The 17,589-nt window shown below is 37.5% G+C and overlaps 1 protein-coding gene across 2 annotated transcripts; it reads right to left on the reverse strand.

The window, feature by feature from the left end:
* Positions 1-348: 348 nt before the first annotated feature.
* On the reverse strand, positions 349-17,298 carry LOC139767474 (mitochondrial import receptor subunit TOM70-like). Of its 2 annotated transcripts, none has more exons than XM_071696892.1 (10): positions 17,039-17,298; positions 15,573-15,746; positions 14,459-14,666; positions 13,395-13,572; positions 11,256-11,463; positions 10,529-10,663; positions 10,011-10,123; positions 9,701-9,812; positions 9,068-9,288; positions 349-6,107 (listed from the first exon to the last, which is right to left on the reverse strand). In XM_071696892.1, exons 1-10 carry the CDS (start codon positions 17,273-17,275, stop codon positions 5,945-5,947), a joined length of 1,749 nt encoding a protein of 582 aa, XP_071552993.1. In that variant the 5' UTR covers positions 17,276-17,298; the 3' UTR covers positions 349-5,944. The 2 variants fall into 2 exon arrangements, with proteins under 2 accessions (XP_071552993.1, XP_071552992.1); XM_071696891.1 differs by having other exon boundaries at positions 13,383-13,572.
* Positions 17,299-17,589: the final 291 nt, after the last annotated feature.

A 17,589-nucleotide genomic window follows, 5' to 3' on the forward strand; every position in this document is an offset into this window, starting at 1 on the left:
ATCCCATGGCTCACTGCAGCCCCCATAGTTCCAACCATTACCAAGTCCACCTCCACGTACCTAAAGCAGATCAGTGCATCATGAACACTTGAAATCTTTTCCAGGGGTTTTGAAAACAGCACCTAAGAAACATTTATGATTTGCAAAACAGAAACTTGGTAAATTCTAATCGCTAGGTACTTTTGAGAATCCCAGTAAAACATTTGTCAATTTTAGACACAATTAAAACATACATGTTCCACGTGGAACAGTAAGAGGAGATTCCACAGAATCGTATATACGAAGACTGAGGATGGGAGGTACACTAAGACACGCATATTGCAGAGTTGGTGAAAAATGGAAATAACATTCATCAACTATTAACTTTACTTGGTCCTAATAACAACTTGTATTGCAAGGACTAGATGTGGTCTATACTCCTAATTAATGAGCTGATGGCTAAATATTCAGCAGTTATAAATAATAATAAAAAAAAAAAAGTTAACATGAATCAATGTTAGCACACGAAAGAATGGTGATATATGTCACATTAACTCAGTGGATGTCTAACAAAGTATTGAAACAAATAAGTATGATGAAAACTTGTTTGTGACATAATCAGCAACGTTTGAGTAAATTCTATATACAAGAAAAAGTTAATCCTATCGCTATCTACAAAAAACACAAGCTCATTATGTCACAAATATTTACAAGTTACAAGAAGTTAATTATATTTACATATCACACTGAAAACAAGGCTTGTATGTATGAAATTACTTTGAATTAACAAAATTCCTTAATCCGACATTAAAATAATCATAGAGAAAACCAATAAATGAACCATCCCAACATATCTCCGATGTTTTTCCTCAATATCCAGAATATTCAACTAGTTACATGGGCACACGAATTTACAGTTCAATCATAAAAGAACTCGAACAATGGAAAGAAATCTGCCCGTTCTTCACATCTAAACAGTTCAACAAATACATAAAACAATGGAAAGAATTCCTCACATCCAAACAATTCAACAAATATTTCAATCTTTCCAGTAAAGCTCAATATTTTCCTGGAGGATTAAGTTTTTTGAAATATAGTTCGTAGATAAAATTGTCAAGGGCATGACTGGCTTGAAACTTTCAACAGTTCCACAGCTTCAAGGGCACTTGTAACCTTGTGAATAATGTACACGAGGCAAATTTAACACATGAAAGTTACATACTTAAACAATTATAATTCATAACTGATTATTCATTAGACTAAACATTAAGAAGTTGGGCTGAAACCCATAATTTACTTCTGTTTAAACCTGGGCCCTGTATTGTTCCTTAACATGGTGTGCACATAAACGGTGACTGCCTGAAAGATTTATTCCCTCTGGAGTACGCTACTCTTTTTCACTTTATTGATGCCACCCAACAGAATTAAGGATTACCGTGTAAAAATATTTACCTTTTCTTTAGCCAAGTCCTCTAATGCCTCGCAACTCAAACAAAGCAAGGGTGTACCTGCTACTCGTTAACTTATTGATGTAATTAGCCTTTAACTCATATCCCTTACTTTTTTAGTTGGACAAAATATCTAAATTTTATTTATGTAACTAAAAACATTACTTTTCTATCAGACCCAATGGCTACAAATTAATACCATATGGGAAATATATATATAAATGAAGACAAAGTTTTTGCCATGTTAAGCGAGGATGCTTGCTCCCAAATAAACCCATGATGCTTAACTTACCTCCCACCAACCGTTCTTTGCAGAAAATAGCTAAATAGAGCTGCTAGGCAGGTGCAAACCACATGAAATTCCCTCCCCATATCATAACTTGCCAATCGGGTTACCAGGTAAGCAACTGATGTCAAATCTTTACTCCAGGAGAAGTTTTCGTAGCAAGAAGCTACACCCGTAGACAACATTAAACAGTTTTCTCTCTTAAGGGTTGTTCCACCCAATTATACCCACAGGATGAATGCCAAACCATTATCATCTCTAAACTGGACACAATAATCTCAACTAGTACGTGCATGGACCTCACCAAATAGCCAAAACAAAAATATAGCATTCAATTCCCAGTCCCTGTGAGAAAACTGCCATATGATTATGTATCAAGTTCATGAACAGGTGTTATTGCATGCAGAGGTGAAAAAACAAATGTGAAGTCCAAATACAGTGTAATGCTAGGACAATGCCATTTTTAACACAAAAAAGTATTCTTTTAAAAAGAATTATATGTTACACGTACATGCAACAACATACTTGAAGACCTTTAAAGCTCAGGCAGAGAAATAATCATAAGGTATTATGCAAACATTATATGAACTATTCAGATCACGCTTATGACCATAGAGCTACATATAAACGAGCAATGAATCACAACCCTTTTCAGATATCTTACAGTTATGACTTCATAAACACAAAAAAAAAGTGTGTTTGGAGACAATGTTCCATTTTACTATCGTACTGGCACCATCAATATTTTTCGGTGCTTTTACACATTCTTTTTGTTTAAAAATAATTCCAAATACATTAGCTAGTGACATATGCAACTTCATAGCAGCAAGTGAAACAAGCCATTTTCTATAATAAACGAAATATCTGCGAAAAATAGGATCACTCGCTGATTCACAAAGGTTTTGGGTAAAAAAATAACACAACCGAGCTGCCACCAATTAAGCCACTTCCAGACGAATTTCTTGTGAAACCAAAGCTTCTACTAGTGACTATAAGCAGACACTTGAAATACCATCCTCACGACTTAAACAGAGAATCAAGGAATTTTTTAATAATGTAGCTGGAAAAATTTGCAAAATACTCTGTGCTACCAAATTTCATATAAGGCACGTGTACAGACGAAAAAGTCCACAGCGGTGAAGTTATCATCAGGCAGTGACCGACTGTGTTTTGTTTAGAATATTAATATGAAAGACTGCAAAAATGATGTCCAATTTAGAAACAAGTTACATCACAGTAACTCACACCACTCATGCAGCATTCTAACGCATAGTTGGAACGCTGACTTGCTTAAAACAGAATGGACATATCTCCACAAAAATCCAGTCATGCTCTTTACTCTGGCAGACATGAAAGGAATCTGTGTCCCAATCACATTAAGGACATCTACACATGACATGAAGTAGACATTCGCTTTCCACATCACAAATAAAAATCTCTGAATCCCATAAAAACAGTTTAATGACTCCACACTACATTATCCCTCAGTGCTTGATCATCCACCCTTCTAAAAAGCAAAACTACCAACCACACACAAAACAGCACCCACAAATTATCACTGGCTGCTTAACAAACAAGAGCATTCAATTACACGTAAACTCTTTTAGTACGATCCCACGTCAACATGATGAGCACCCAATCTCATGCAACAGCCCTAACCCCTTCCCATCGGAGGTATTTTTGTCCTTTCCACCAGCTTCATACACAAATAAAATGCTCACCCCAGCCTCGCACTTCAGTCATCTATACTCGACAGATCTCCCCAAACCCAGCAAAGATCAGGGACAAAACATATTCACATTGTAATGATTTGACAAATGCTAAAACAACTTTCCCCCAAACCCATAAGTCACTTCGTATCTGAACTATAGTATATACATCCTTCTCTTCCACATTACAAATACTTGTTCAGCATACCACAGCGACTCTCACACCCAAGATGCAACTTCCACTTAGAAGGCAACATAAATCTACTCCCCAACAACTTTACGCTCACCCTAATACATAAACACACCATCACTACACTTCTTAACCTATGGTCTTGGTCAGAGGTCGTGGCCGACTTCCTGAGTGCTGCAAGAGCCCCACATATAAAGGGTTCTGGGACACGTTAAGTAAATACTACATACAAAAAAGCACGGCCAAAGTGGGGGAAAAAATGCTTTGCAGGAGCAAAAAATAGAAGCGACCCAGCTTTTAAATAAAAAAAAAAAAAAAAATGGAGTTAGTTGCTTAAGTGGTTAGTGCAGCAGCAACAATGATAACCTGTTGATGTGGATTGGGGGTTATAGCAGGCACCTGACCCACACACAGGATCATTGCTAATTTTCCTTCAACTTTTGTGGTGGGGAGCTTGGTTAAGCAGATCCTTGTGTAGATGCATTTTTTTGGGAGCAGTCATCCTTTCAGTGAAGTTTTGTGCAATTGTATAATTTAAATCTTAAGTTTAACAAGGTATTTCATAACTGAAGTATTGAACTAAAGCAAAAATTTTCCAATAAAAATTCAAGTGAATGAGAGTTCACATTGACGAAATTTTTTTTCTTTTCTTCCAAGGAATAATGTATATAAATTCATATATGGAAAGCAGCGATTCAGTTGGCCCTTGTCCCGGTCTGGCCAGCCTCTCTGCCACACCATTCAGTGATCAAAAACATTTTCAAACTACATGCTATCTTTCCAAAATTGCCGATATCCCTTTTCATATATCATACTATTTTCCCCCTTTATCTTCTCTCTCTACTATTTCTATATTGGTTGAAACACTCATTCATGTCTATACACTGTACCATAGACAGATTTTAAGAGCTGTTGTTAATCTTGCGACACCGAGGGTATATTGTATTGATATCCAAATGTGTTAGGTGAAGTCTTTGTCAAGTACCAACTTCTGAGGAGGAAATGGTGCATGTGATACCAACTGATTATTATTATTTGAATATATATATATACACATATACAGTACAAATTTGCATGCGTTTTTATATCATCTGCTTCATAAAGTCTGCTGTATGGTATCTACAATCAGGGGACAGATATAGTCCACAAAAGGCATCCAAAGTGTAAGCACAATTACTGATCTGGGATACATGCTGTATAAAGCACCCTCAGTGGAAAGGTCAACAGCTACAATGAAAATAATAAAATTTGAAAAAAATAAACTTTAGTTTTCAAAAGAATGAGCAAAAAAGTAATTCATGAATTAAAAAAAAGAAAAAGGAATCTTATTATCCAATGCAAAGGTACATTAGTGCTGTGGTGTGCAAGCCCTTGTTTAATGATCAGTGATACGTGAAAAAATGGGATACGGAAAGATGGGTACAATTCCTTGTACAGCATAAAACTCCTGAGTATGAGAGCAATACACATGAAAACAATGATCACTTCACGTTCAAGTGAGTACAAGAATAATCAGTGGAAATTACAGTTATATATTCACACATTTATCAAGTCCCATCAATAATATGTGGTCACCTACGTGTCAGCACTTTCTATCAACTCATTATGTCCTCTTTTCAACGATGGCTAAACAGTATGAAGTTGCCTCTTTTTGAGTTTCTGCAACTCAAATTAAATTAGCAAACTAATACAAGCACTCAATACTGTATAATTCCTAATTCAACATATTCATGTCAATACAGTAAAAATCGTCAACTTTATTCAAGCCTAAAAATAGAAAAGTAAAAAGAAGTGGCTAATCAATTAAGGTAATTCAAAATACAGATTTTGAATTCTACAGTGCCTCTGCCCCTTAAAACAGATGTGAGCATGTGCACTCCTATATACGTGTGTGTGTGTGTGTGTGCACATTGTTGGTATCGAGCAAAACAAGCACAGACACGCACACGAATCAAGATTCTCCTATGTATAAGGAAATACTCACTTTTCATTTAATTCACTTTCATACCTGTGGAAGGTGAAATATTTACAATACAGGAATGATACTCCTCTGAGGGACAGCTCTGCAACAATACTGCCATAACCTGCAAGTACCCCGTCATAACATATTTACTTGTACGACATATCTTAAACATTCCACCGCTTGATTTTAATCCCATTCATCCGAGAATCCAGCACTCAATCCACTTCAGGATTCAATCAAAATGACGAGACAAAGGGTTACATCCACTCAGAGGAACCGCAATGCTGAGAACTTCGCACTATTCATGTTCACAGTTTACAGTTCTTGGTTTCCACCACTAAAGCTGTTGCATCCACTATCGCGGTCTGTTTACAAGGAACCCAAGTTTGGAATATTAATGCCCATCTTCTCGACAATTTTCAACTGTGCTACTGCTGCATCTCGAAGGGAGAAGAGATGTGCCATTTCCATTTCTGTCTTGGCTAGTGGAATTGCCTTGTCAAAGAGTTCCACACCTCTCTTCAAGTTGCCACTGAAATAAGAAAAATAAGATACATTCCGTCATTCAATCATATTTCATTATGAGAGTACACTGTACTCTTACAATGTACAAAACTAATTAAGTTGGTAACCTCAATGGGATAAAGTTATCAAATGACCAATGGAATTCACCTGAAAGTCGGACCTACCGTGAAAATGTCTGGATGTGATACACACTGCAATATGGCCACACCTGAGTGCATCTACTTATGGCTCGCTCTGCTTTACTTACCTACACTTGTCATCCTTGTCTTTACATATCATAGAAACTTTATAACTCGACGAGTTAGTGACGTGTACGCATAACTAATACGAACAACTTTAAGGCTAATGGCCTGAGGGCTGCTATCACATTGGCCATAAAGGCCTGTACATTCTATTTACCTATTATATTTATCATCATTAACTTGACTTCCAATTTTCAAGGAATGGATCCGGTACATCAAGCCTTGGATATCACACTATGTATATATACACCTATTACTAATGATACCATCACCAAACTCACAATGCTATTGGATAATGATCGAGTGCATGCAGTATGCTACTATAAAATGACAGCATAATTATGCTTCGTTCCCATCATGTTTCCTGACTGTTACGATTCAATTCATTTTTCTGCAATAACTGTCAGCTGTTTCCCACCTCGGTGTGACAGTATCAAGAACAGGCTTTCAACCTTCAGGAAAAAATATCTTTCTCAACTCTGCCGTCTCTTCCGTCTTTGGAAGAGTAACAATACAAGAGGGAAGATTTCTAGGCCCCATCACTCTTATACCCTTGCTTTCATCATGACATGAAGGAGATGCATGTCTTGCTTCCTTGTTCCCAGGGATGTGATTCAGGTTACGCATTGACCAAATGAGCTTAGCTGGAGGAGGTGATCTATCCTCGGTCACTTTTTAAAAAACAAGGATATGACCAGCAGAATTAAACACAAATATGCACAATATTTTGGTCGCCTTCTGCGACGCGCAGGGAATGCATGGGAGGCGTTCTTTCTCCCCTATCCCCAGGGGATATATACACACACACACGTGTATTTGGGTGGGATGGGCCATTCCTCATGTTTCCTTGTGCTACCTCGCTAACGTGGGAGACGGCGGTTAAGTATAATAAACATAAAAATAAATGATACACAATATAGGTTTAAAGCAAGTGTGGAGATATACTGTGCCACTGCAAGAGGCTCCCTAAATAATTCAACAGATGACGGGTTTAAAATGACAAGATTTATCTAAACCAGAAAATAACATAATGCATAAAATATCGTATTTCTTTTTCATACCTGACTGCCTCTCTTTTTGGCAAGGTAGTGACTGGGAGGTGTGAGCTGCAACCTCACCAGGACACACATGCTCTCTTGCTGTCATGAATGATGCTTCAAAAGTTTTTTTTTTTTTTTTTTTTTTTCAAACTATTCGCCATTTCCCGCGTTAGCGAGGTAGCGTTAAGAACAGAGGACTGGGCCATTGAGGGAATATCCTCACCTGGCCCCCTTCTCTGTTCCTTCTTTTGGAAAATTAAAAAAAAAAATTGAGAGGGGAGGATTTCCAGCCCCCCGCTCTCTTCCCTTTTTAGTCGCCTTCTACGACACGCAGGGAATACGTGGGAAGTATTCTTTCTCCCCTATCCCAAGGGATAAATATCATCACAAATGTCCTAAGTAATATTTGAATTTATCACAGCATCTATGCACCCTTTCTATGGTTTACCTTTTCTCCTTGTACTTTCACTGTACTACTGTTTACATAAAATTATTTTTCTATTTTTTTTAACTTTACACACCGTCACAAGACGTTTATATGTTGGTGTTGGATATATGATGATGATGCTCTTCTTTTTTCATGTACTGAAATTTACAGTAGCAATTTTAAGAAAAACTATAATTGAATGAAGCAAAAGTAGATTTCAGCAGAACTAAATAAGATAAGCGATGGAACTGACTATGAAAAAGTTTTAAAAGTTGCATTAAAAAATTAGGTAAAAAAGGACCTCGTGGGAATAGAGCTGTACTGTACAAACATATAGTCACTAATGAGACAAGTGGGGAGGGCGATTCAAAATTGTTAGAAAAAATGAAACTCGGGTAAATAAAATATCTTGAACCGTATAAGGTGTATGAGCCTGTTGGTGGATCTTCCCAAGTGTTCAGATTGTAATTGCCTATCTTTGATTACTTATTTGTGCTGTATGGGTAGGCAGTTCTACACATAATGGGCCCCATCTATAGGAGAGATGGTCAAAGTGTGCTGAGAAGGGCAGCTGGTAGGATGTCTGATTACTATCTTGTGGAGGCAAAGGTGAAGATTTGTAGAGGTTTTCAAAAAACAAGAGAGAATGTTATAGAAAAGAGAGTGGTGAGAGTAAAGTGAGCTTGGAAAGGAGACTTGTGTGAGGAAGTACTAGGAAAGATTGAGGGTAGAATGACAAAAGGTGAGAACAAATGACTTAAGGGTAGTGGGTGAGGAATGGGATGTATTTAGGGAAGCAGTGATGGCAAGTGTAAGAGATGCATGTGGGATGAAGAAGTAAATTTGTTAGTGAAAGAGAAAAGAGAGGCATTTGGATGATACTTGCAAGGAAGAAGCACAAATGAGTGGGAGATGTATAAGATGAAGCAGCAGGAGGTCAAGAGGAAGGTGCAAGAGTTGAAAAAGAGGGCAATTGAGAGTAGGGGTGAGGGAGTATCATTAAACTTTAGGGAGAATAAAAAGATGTTTTCAAAAGTGGTAAGAGGGCAAGAGGGAAGTGACAACAGGTAGTGACAGAGAGAGTATTTTGACATATTGTTGAATGTGTATGATCATGATGTCGGGCGTTTTGGTTGAGGTGTTATGCGAACTGAGAGAGTATTGCCTGACATAAACATCCCAAGCCCTCCAAGCTATTCCATTGTTCACCTCAACCATTACATTGGCCAATGTAAATAACATAAAAAATCCAACTTACGTTTGCACTTCAATCGTAGCCAAATTTTCATATGCCAGTTCACATTTTTCGTCAATTTCAAGAGCCTGTGTAATGTAAGACCGGGCCTGTGCTAGGTCTCCTTTCCACTGAAGTATGAGCAGGGCCCGGTGGACAAGTGTGGTGGGATTGTCAGGTTCCACTTCTAAGGCTTTGATGTAGTAACTGTCAGCTCGTTCATGTTCACCCTGATCACAGAGAACCTGGAGGGAAGGTGGAATGATCTAAGGTAATGCCAGAAATGGTAAAAAAGTATAAAAAAAAATTAAAATTTTGCCCACTGAGTTTAAAAGGACTACGGAAGGTAGTAAACAACAAGGGAGGGCTGGGATCTAGGGTATTATCAAGAGGAGTAAACTATCATCCCTTTCACTTTATCATTCATATCCACCCAAGTCTATATAAATGGTGTACCCCTTCAACCAAACCATACTCGCACTACTTTTGTCTCTATTATTTTGATTTATTCTAATGCTCCATTAAAAAACTATCGAACATCCTTACTTCCATGTCTCCTCTGACACCATCAATAAATACACAGAAGAATCCAAGAACATAATATAAAAAACAATTGACAAAATTTCCATTTTTCAGAAAAATGCAAAGAAACATTACCTGAGCGTAAAGTACATAACACTCCACGCATTTGGGGAAATTCTTAATAGCTTCTTCGAACTTCTTCATGACTTCCTCAACCTTTGCTTTGTCACCAAGCTGATACGCATATCTGTCGCAGCAGAGAGTTATAATTACTCTCTTAACTCCAATATCTGTATTTACTTGCTATTTTCCCCCTTAGAAAATACATCTGAAGTGCTATTATGGCAAATTTTAAGTCCTTAATATGCATTTTATTTATTTCAATTATATTACCAAGGTTTTGAGCTTGGCAATAGTGTTAGAGTCGATCACAAATATTTCTTACCTGTAGTCTGTGTAACACCGCTGGACGAAGGCAATGGGGAAGTTGGAATTAAGTTCAACAGCTGTTTTGAAATCTGACATGGCTGCATCAACCTTACCTATTAATAAATGTATCTGAAAAAGACAAAAGAAATTCTATTAATTCATATTGAAAAAATAATCACAAGAGGAAACTGTATAATTAAATCCTTTTAAGACTTTTCTCTACCAAGAACACCTTGAACGTATTCCAACTTCAAACTCCTGTGGTGACCTCAATCCTGTTCTAACCATTACTCCATTCTTCATACTTTTATTACTTGATCTACTAACATAAACGAGGCATCTTTTGAATACCCAAGAAGATGCTTCCCAAACTCTTACCCCAACTTAGGCAAATGGTGTAATGAAAAAAAAATCTAGGAGATATTACCAATGAAGTGGTACAAAACCCAATATTCAACTCCTTAATTAGATAACCCTGGGCCTATTTTTCAAAAATTTTTCATTCAATTAAGGGTCAGCAAACAACAGTAATACCTGTCCTCTATGATGGAAGACGTCAGAATTAGTAGGATCTAAAATTGCAGCTCTGTCGAAGTCTTTAAGACTGCTATCCACTTTTTCATGTTGCATGTGTAATGATCCACGCTTTACTAGGGCATTCACTTGCATCTGCAAGGAAGAGTAAGACAGATCAACTTATCATAAAAAAAACATGGTAAAAATTAAATTCTTTGAAATGAATTTGCCTTTGGTAAATGTGGGAAATTGTAAGGACATATCGGTACATACAAAAAAGATGTGCAAGACTAAATTACAATTGTCAAATTTTCACAAAGATTGCAACTCTTTACCAAAGGTTTTTTCAATGCCTGGCGACTGACACACTTATCTTCATTCTGTGTCAAATCATCAATGTAGTTAACTAATAATACTAAAAGTATATGACGATAAAATTTCCAGAAGTGTGGTGGTTAAGGAAATTCAGAATGAAGCAGCAATACTTTAATCTCTTATGTTTTGACCAGAGGCCTTCTTCAGAGGGAATTATGACGATACAAATTATTTTCTCTGAAGAAGGACTCTGGTTGAAATGAGATAGATCAAAGTACTCCTGCTTCATTCTGAGTTTCCTTACCACCGCACTTCCACTAACATATCAAGAATCTGGTCAACACGCAATCTCTAGGAATTAAAAGTAACACCAATTTCTTGATCATCATTTACCGACACACAAAAATGTTTATCATGACATATCTCTAACCTTGAGTGGACAATCTTCAATGCTGATAAGCACAGTAAGGTCTTCCATGGCCTTTGTACTCTCCCCACGAAGCTGGTACAGCGTGGCCCGTAACAGCAGTGATTCCACTTTGTACGGAGTGAAAGGGATTGCTAGTTCATTCTGACAACAATCAATGATTTCTCCATAATTGCCTTCCTGTAGATGCTGTCTTGCTTTCAGGTAGCCACTGTCGGAGGAGGTTCTGTCATTTACGGGCCTTCACACACAGCTATCATCTTCCATGTTAAGAGACTTTCTCACTAATACTGCCATTTCAGAGAATAACAGTTCACAATTATGACTGACTTCAGCCAAATCACTTATTTGGAATAATATATGAATTACAGTAAAAAATGACAGTGCAGTACGTTCATTAAGTGCTGAACTACAGACAAAAATTAGTGCTGTACACTCATAATTAAGTGATAAAAAACAAAAAGCTAGCAGCTTGTGGTATCTGCTTAACTAGTACAGGAAATACTCATCAGGTGGAACAGCAACCACACAATTTGTGACAATTTATACGATCTGAACCCATGCATTACATATGACAGCAAAAGAATGGATGAAAACGAATGATGTTTATCTATGTCTGTTGCTGATGGGAGGAAACAGTGAACAAGCATGGTAAAAAATAAAAGAAAACAGAAACAGAACACTTGGATGTTAACCTATCCAAAAAGGAGAAAAATACCGATGAATATGAAAAATCTTTACACCCCTCACACCCTCCCGCATGTTTAGGCCCTGAGCCTTCAAAGTGCTTTTCACACCATCTTCCTTGGTTTCCTCAATTTCGATGTTCCTTCCATGTCCCTATCCTTTACATTTTGGTTTAAGGCCCGTGCCTCATAACCACATAACACTGACAGGACTACTGTATTACCCGACATGCCCATCTTTGCCTTTAAAGATGAGCGCCCTCTCTTTCCACACATTCCTCAATGTGCCCAGGACCTTTGTCTACTCACACCCACCCTGTGGCTCACTTCACCTCCCATGGTTCCATTCACTACCATATCCACTCTTTGGTATCTGAGACTCCGTCTCCTCTTCCTCAAAATTCACATATGATACCAAGCTGAAAAATGAATCTCTAATTGAACTTGAACGTCTGCAGCCTTAAACTGACATGGACAAACTGATTGATTAGGCTCACATGTGGCAAGAGAATTTGAATATTAGTAAGTGAAAATCTAGGAGAAATGAGAGGGTAAGCTACAGTACGAATTCTGTTCGGCTACAAAAGGTGTGGGAAAGATTTGGGAATAATAATCTGGTGATTTAAAGGCCAAGTAGTACAACAAGCAAACAAAATTCTTGGATTCATAGGTATGGCTTTCAAATTCAAGTCTACGGAAATCATTCTCTGTACAATTATTTGGTGCATCCCTATCCTGAATATTGCATTCACTTCTGGCCACTTTCCTTGAAAAAAGACACAAGGAGATTGGAGAGAGCACAGCATCAAGCAACCAAGCTAATTTCCAGATGAGAAACAAATCCTATTGAGCTAACTTCAAAATTCAAATACATATAGCTTTGAAAATATATAAAAAATATATTAGAAAAGTGAAGATAAAGGGGTGATCTAATACAGGCATTCAAAGCTATCAAAGGCTTTGATAGTCTCAATCTAACGAGCTACTTAAGGCTTGATAAATATTTCACTTGTAGTAATGGATACAAACTCGGGGGGAAAACATATTACCTTTAATGAGGCGAAGTACTCTTTCTTCGTTGCCATTGTTAACATATGGAATGATTTACTGACTAGAGAGGTTGAAAGCAGTGTTTCTGATACTTTTCAGAGCTGACTTGATAAATATTTGGCTTCAAGTCGTGGTTTAATATTATTTGTTCCTCCTTAGTCAAATGAACCATTTGCTCATTTATCTCTCTGAATCATCTGTAAGCCTTTCTACTTTTACCACACTATTATGCGAGTGTTTAATATTTTTTATCATGAACAGACCCAACAGTCTGGCGTTGCTTTATTTCTTTTGTATTCCCTTTGCATTAAAAGATCAATAAAAATGATGCTGAGAGATGCAAACAAGTGTAACTACATGCTACATAATAGCCCCACTCGAAGGTAAAATGTACCGTATACCATACTTGTTGGTTGTATTTTTCCCTGGAGGATGTTCTGCCTCATCCACGTCACCCTCTTTCTCCTTATCGACAGAGTTAAATATGGGGTCCTCTGCAAATGACTCGAAGAATGTCTTGATGAAGTGCTTTGATGGCATCACGGGCTCACGATCCTCCATGGCTTCCTTAGCATGCATGCGACCTGTCAAAAGTACATTCCAGGAGAAGTTGCTCAATGTAAATAAACTTCATGGAAATTGTACTGAAATAATGAGCGCTTAGTACATTCATTAAAAATAAAAAATTAAGACCAGCTTTAGACCTATGTAAACTTCCCCTCAATGAAGGAAAGAAAGATAGAGAAATTTTCTGAAATTTCAATGTAGTTTCAATAGCTGAATATGCGACAAAATGACTAGTTTTTTATCTTGCAATTCCATAAACCTAACTAATCTTGTCACAGCCTTTTTTTTTTTTTTTTTCATAGTGACCAACATGGTACAGTCAAATAATATTCCCCATTCAAAGCCATCTTGGGTGAAAGATAAATGTTGAAAAGAAAGAGTACAAATTAAACAACATAACACCCTCTATCACTTATTTCAGAAGTGCTTCCCTTACCGAGAGTGGTTTCTGTTTTCGTAATTTGCTTAACGTTCCACAAATGAACTTAAAAACAACCGCCACACGTTATTTATCACTCACTATATTTTCACGCCTTGGCATTGCCCTAAATCAACCAATGTAGCGTATCATCACGGAGAAGGAATTTAATTAACATGATTCACCTTCAGAGGCACTTTTTATCAAGTAAATTGGTCCCCCTAAAAAGAACTTAGTCCCTTACTCCACTTATAATAATACAAATATTGTGTACTACCAAAGCTAAACAGCACATGTGGTCCTACATATAAAAGTAAAGATTTTTCAAATGTTTACTACTTCCCACAGGAGCAAGGTCGTGCCACTCTCTACCTGTCATGTATAATGCAATAAAGCCACTGTATGCTGAGCCATGAGCAACAGTATATGAAAAACACAATATGGTTTGTTGGAGAAAGGCATATTTGCTGCGTTTTTAAACTCACCTAATTCTTTTAGCACGCGGTCCACATTTACAAGAGTAGCTTGATTCTGGAAGGATTCTATGATACATACAGCAGTCAAATCTTCCAAAGCTTGATCTAAATCCTTAAGCACTTCACAGGCTTTTGCACGTCTCTGTAGAGCCTTGACGTAACGCTCGTTCAGCTCCAAGGCAGCAGTGCAATCTCTTAAAACACATTCCCAGTTTTTCTGGAAATCAAACATGACATATGCAAATGATTCAGTCTATATTCCTTCAATACGGAACCTTTCCACATTCAAAGCATTTTAACTTCAGGAGAAAGGAGAGTACGAGAGCAATTAAAATGGGATTGTGTGAGAAAGAAAAGCATGGACATATATACAGATTAATCGCTTGTTTTAATCTCTACACCAAAGCTAAGAAACAATGAAATAAGTAATGTCACAAAGTCTAGTATCCAACAGGATTTAGCAACAACTCAGAAGAATAAACAGGTGAGAGATTAAGGGGTTCATATCATGTCAGCCAACGAGTACTCTTACACATGTCAAGATCCTGGACATGAACGTGAATGCTCATATGGATATGTATCATGGGCAGTAGAATAATTCTTCCTATCCTTCGTAAAAACAAAGTAAAAATGAGTTATCAGATACAGTAAGCTTTGCTTGAAGGACCATTTCAAATCATTTAAATATGTAACTGAATGAAGCTGAAACAGGCATCATAAATATATAGAGACATGAGTATCACTAGAGCATCAGTTGGAGTACAGTACGAAACCCTGAAGTGATATAAAAATAATGAAAGAACTTCTGGTGAAAAAGTTCAGTTCAATGTACAGTTTATTTACAGATTGTTTCACGAGAACCAATACTGCAGTCTAGCAGTCTTCCAATGCTTCTGGAATTAGCTGGTATGTATGCTATTCAATACAATGATATTTCAATAATCTACCTCACACTCGAATAATAATAATACATGCAACATACAACTATAATTTCTTAGGAGTAACTAATTCACTCAACTTTTGTTGAAATACGATCTTATTTACGATCTTATTATACCATAAACATATTTCCTTTCCTATCATACTTTCATGCTAAATACAACACATCTAAAACAGAACTCACCTGTTGCTCGTAAGCTGCAGCTCTGTTCTGATAAAAAGTGGACAAGTCGACTGTGTTCTCTGGTGGACATGTTTCTATTGCTTGATCGTAGCATTTGATGGCTTCACTATATTTGCCTCCTTTGAAATACTTGTTTCCTTTGTTCTTGTAACTCTGTGCCTTTTCCAATGGTGTCTATATAAAAAAAAAAAGGAAACAATTACGCTAAAGTACACAAAATAAAACTCTCTCAACATTATGTTCAATAAAAAGCATAGTGTCACTTAATAACTGACTATTCACTAATTGTGCTCAAAAAGCATTACCAATATTAGTGTTTACATACCGTATAAACGGTATTACGCTTCCAACTAAAATGAGTCTTAACACATGACACACGTTCATGGTGATGGGCTGTTTAAACCACGTGGTTCCGGCCACAACAAAACTTTTCCACGAAGCAGAAGACCCTTCAGAAAACAGTACTTTACCACATATAAACAAATCCCTCCTCTAAAGATGCCTTGCTACATGTGTAGAACATTACGCACAATATCTTATGTAACAGCATATCAGAAACTAAGTTACAAATAAGGTAAGAAAACACAAGCATTAGTTTGAAAATCATGGTTTTGTTCACCTTAAAATCAGGAGTGTCGCCAAGCTTTTGAGCAACACATTAAACTATGATTACGACATGAAATCCAGGGGTTACGGGTGTTGGCCAGTAGGACCAGCTTAAGGATGCAGCTCTTCTGGGGCCAAACCATATGCTATTAAACTTTTATTCTCTTCTATAGACATTACACTACGACTGCAAAATCACATCACACAAAGCGCAGATCTAGTCTTAAAGCAAAACAAAAAATGTATATTTTGCTATCGGATTATGTTAAATTCTGTTATGTTTTTGAATTATGTCAACATTAATCCCAAATCTTCCCCGTAAGTTTTAAGTCCCTCTGCCTACATGCAATTTGCTTACGAGAGCAAGTCGTAGGGCGGGGCAGGAGTTACTGCACGTGGGACTCGCGCTGCCCCAAACCCACTTCATCGCACTGAGCAAGATATCAAAGGCTCTGTAAATGACATTTAACCCATCAAGACACTATAGGAAAATAATCATAAACTACGGTCGATCCAATTCCATTGCTCCCCATAATTACATAATTACCTTCAACATTGGGGTGTAATTAATCAATACCGTTGATCATGACTTCCGACAATAATCCTTCAAGGCCATACACGTAGAAAAGATACTAATATCTTTATAGATAACTGGGAAAAGATAATCGAGATAAAACCCGAGAATAATGACCCTCTCTCGAGCAGATGGAGAAACACTCCTCAGCCGCCATTCCCCCCACCTGGTCAATACCCCATAGGAGGAAAAAAGGATATAAATAAAGCCCCTATTTTACCCCAGGGGTGAAGGGGGGGAAAGCCATTTCCCCCCTGGGGTAGGGAGTCACCCCCCCGCCACTCACCAAATTCACCGCGTCGTCTGCCTTAGGGGACGAACACTCGCTGGAAGGGGACGTGACACTGTTAATGGCGTCTGGCGACTTATCAGTGGCTGTCTTGCTCCCCCCGCCTTTCTTGCTGGTCTCCCGGATCAAGAAGTAGTAGATGGCCACGCCTGCCGCCAGGGTTCCTCCCACAGCGAGGGCAATCTTCCAATTTGGGACGCCGGTCTGCTCCGTTGTGTACTTCGACAGCGCCATGTTTACTTGTCCACATTGATTGGAAATACATCTTTGTCATTTCCCCGTCATGTATCTCGTAATGAATAATTCCTATATAAATCGAGGTGTGATTAAATGTAATTATTCTTTATCAATTCATTGTTTAAAAGGGGACACGGTTTCCGTGCCAAGTCTTTGTCATGGTATTATATAAATGTTACAAAAGCTGTATCCCCCACACACCATATGACCAAGAATTTTGTACCATTTTTGAAAAAAAATATCAAATCATGGGAAAGATGTGGATAGTCGTACGTTTTTCCGTCGGGAAAGATAGAAAATAGATAAAATAC

Source organism: Panulirus ornatus, chromosome 61 (assembly GCF_036320965.1).
Source record: "Panulirus ornatus isolate Po-2019 chromosome 61, ASM3632096v1, whole genome shotgun sequence".
In the NCBI taxonomy this organism is placed as follows: Eukaryota; Metazoa; Arthropoda; class Malacostraca; order Decapoda; family Palinuridae; genus Panulirus; species Panulirus ornatus.

What these genes read in the sequence shown, in the direction of transcription:
- LOC139767474 (XM_071696891.1), bottom strand. Translation starts at nt 17,275, where the DNA reads ATGGCGCTGTCGAAGTACACAACGGAGCAGACCGGCGTCCCAAATTGG. An exon ending in TCTTCCATCATAGAGGACAG is followed by an intron (nt 10,124 to 10,528) that starts GTATTACTGTTG and finishes TGTCTTTTTCAG; the next exon opens with ATACATTTATTAATAGGTAA. An exon ending in GTTATGTACTTTACGCTCAG is followed by an intron (nt 9,289 to 9,700) that starts GTAATGTTTCTT and finishes CCTTCCCTCCAG; the next exon opens with GTTCTCTGTGATCAGGGTGA.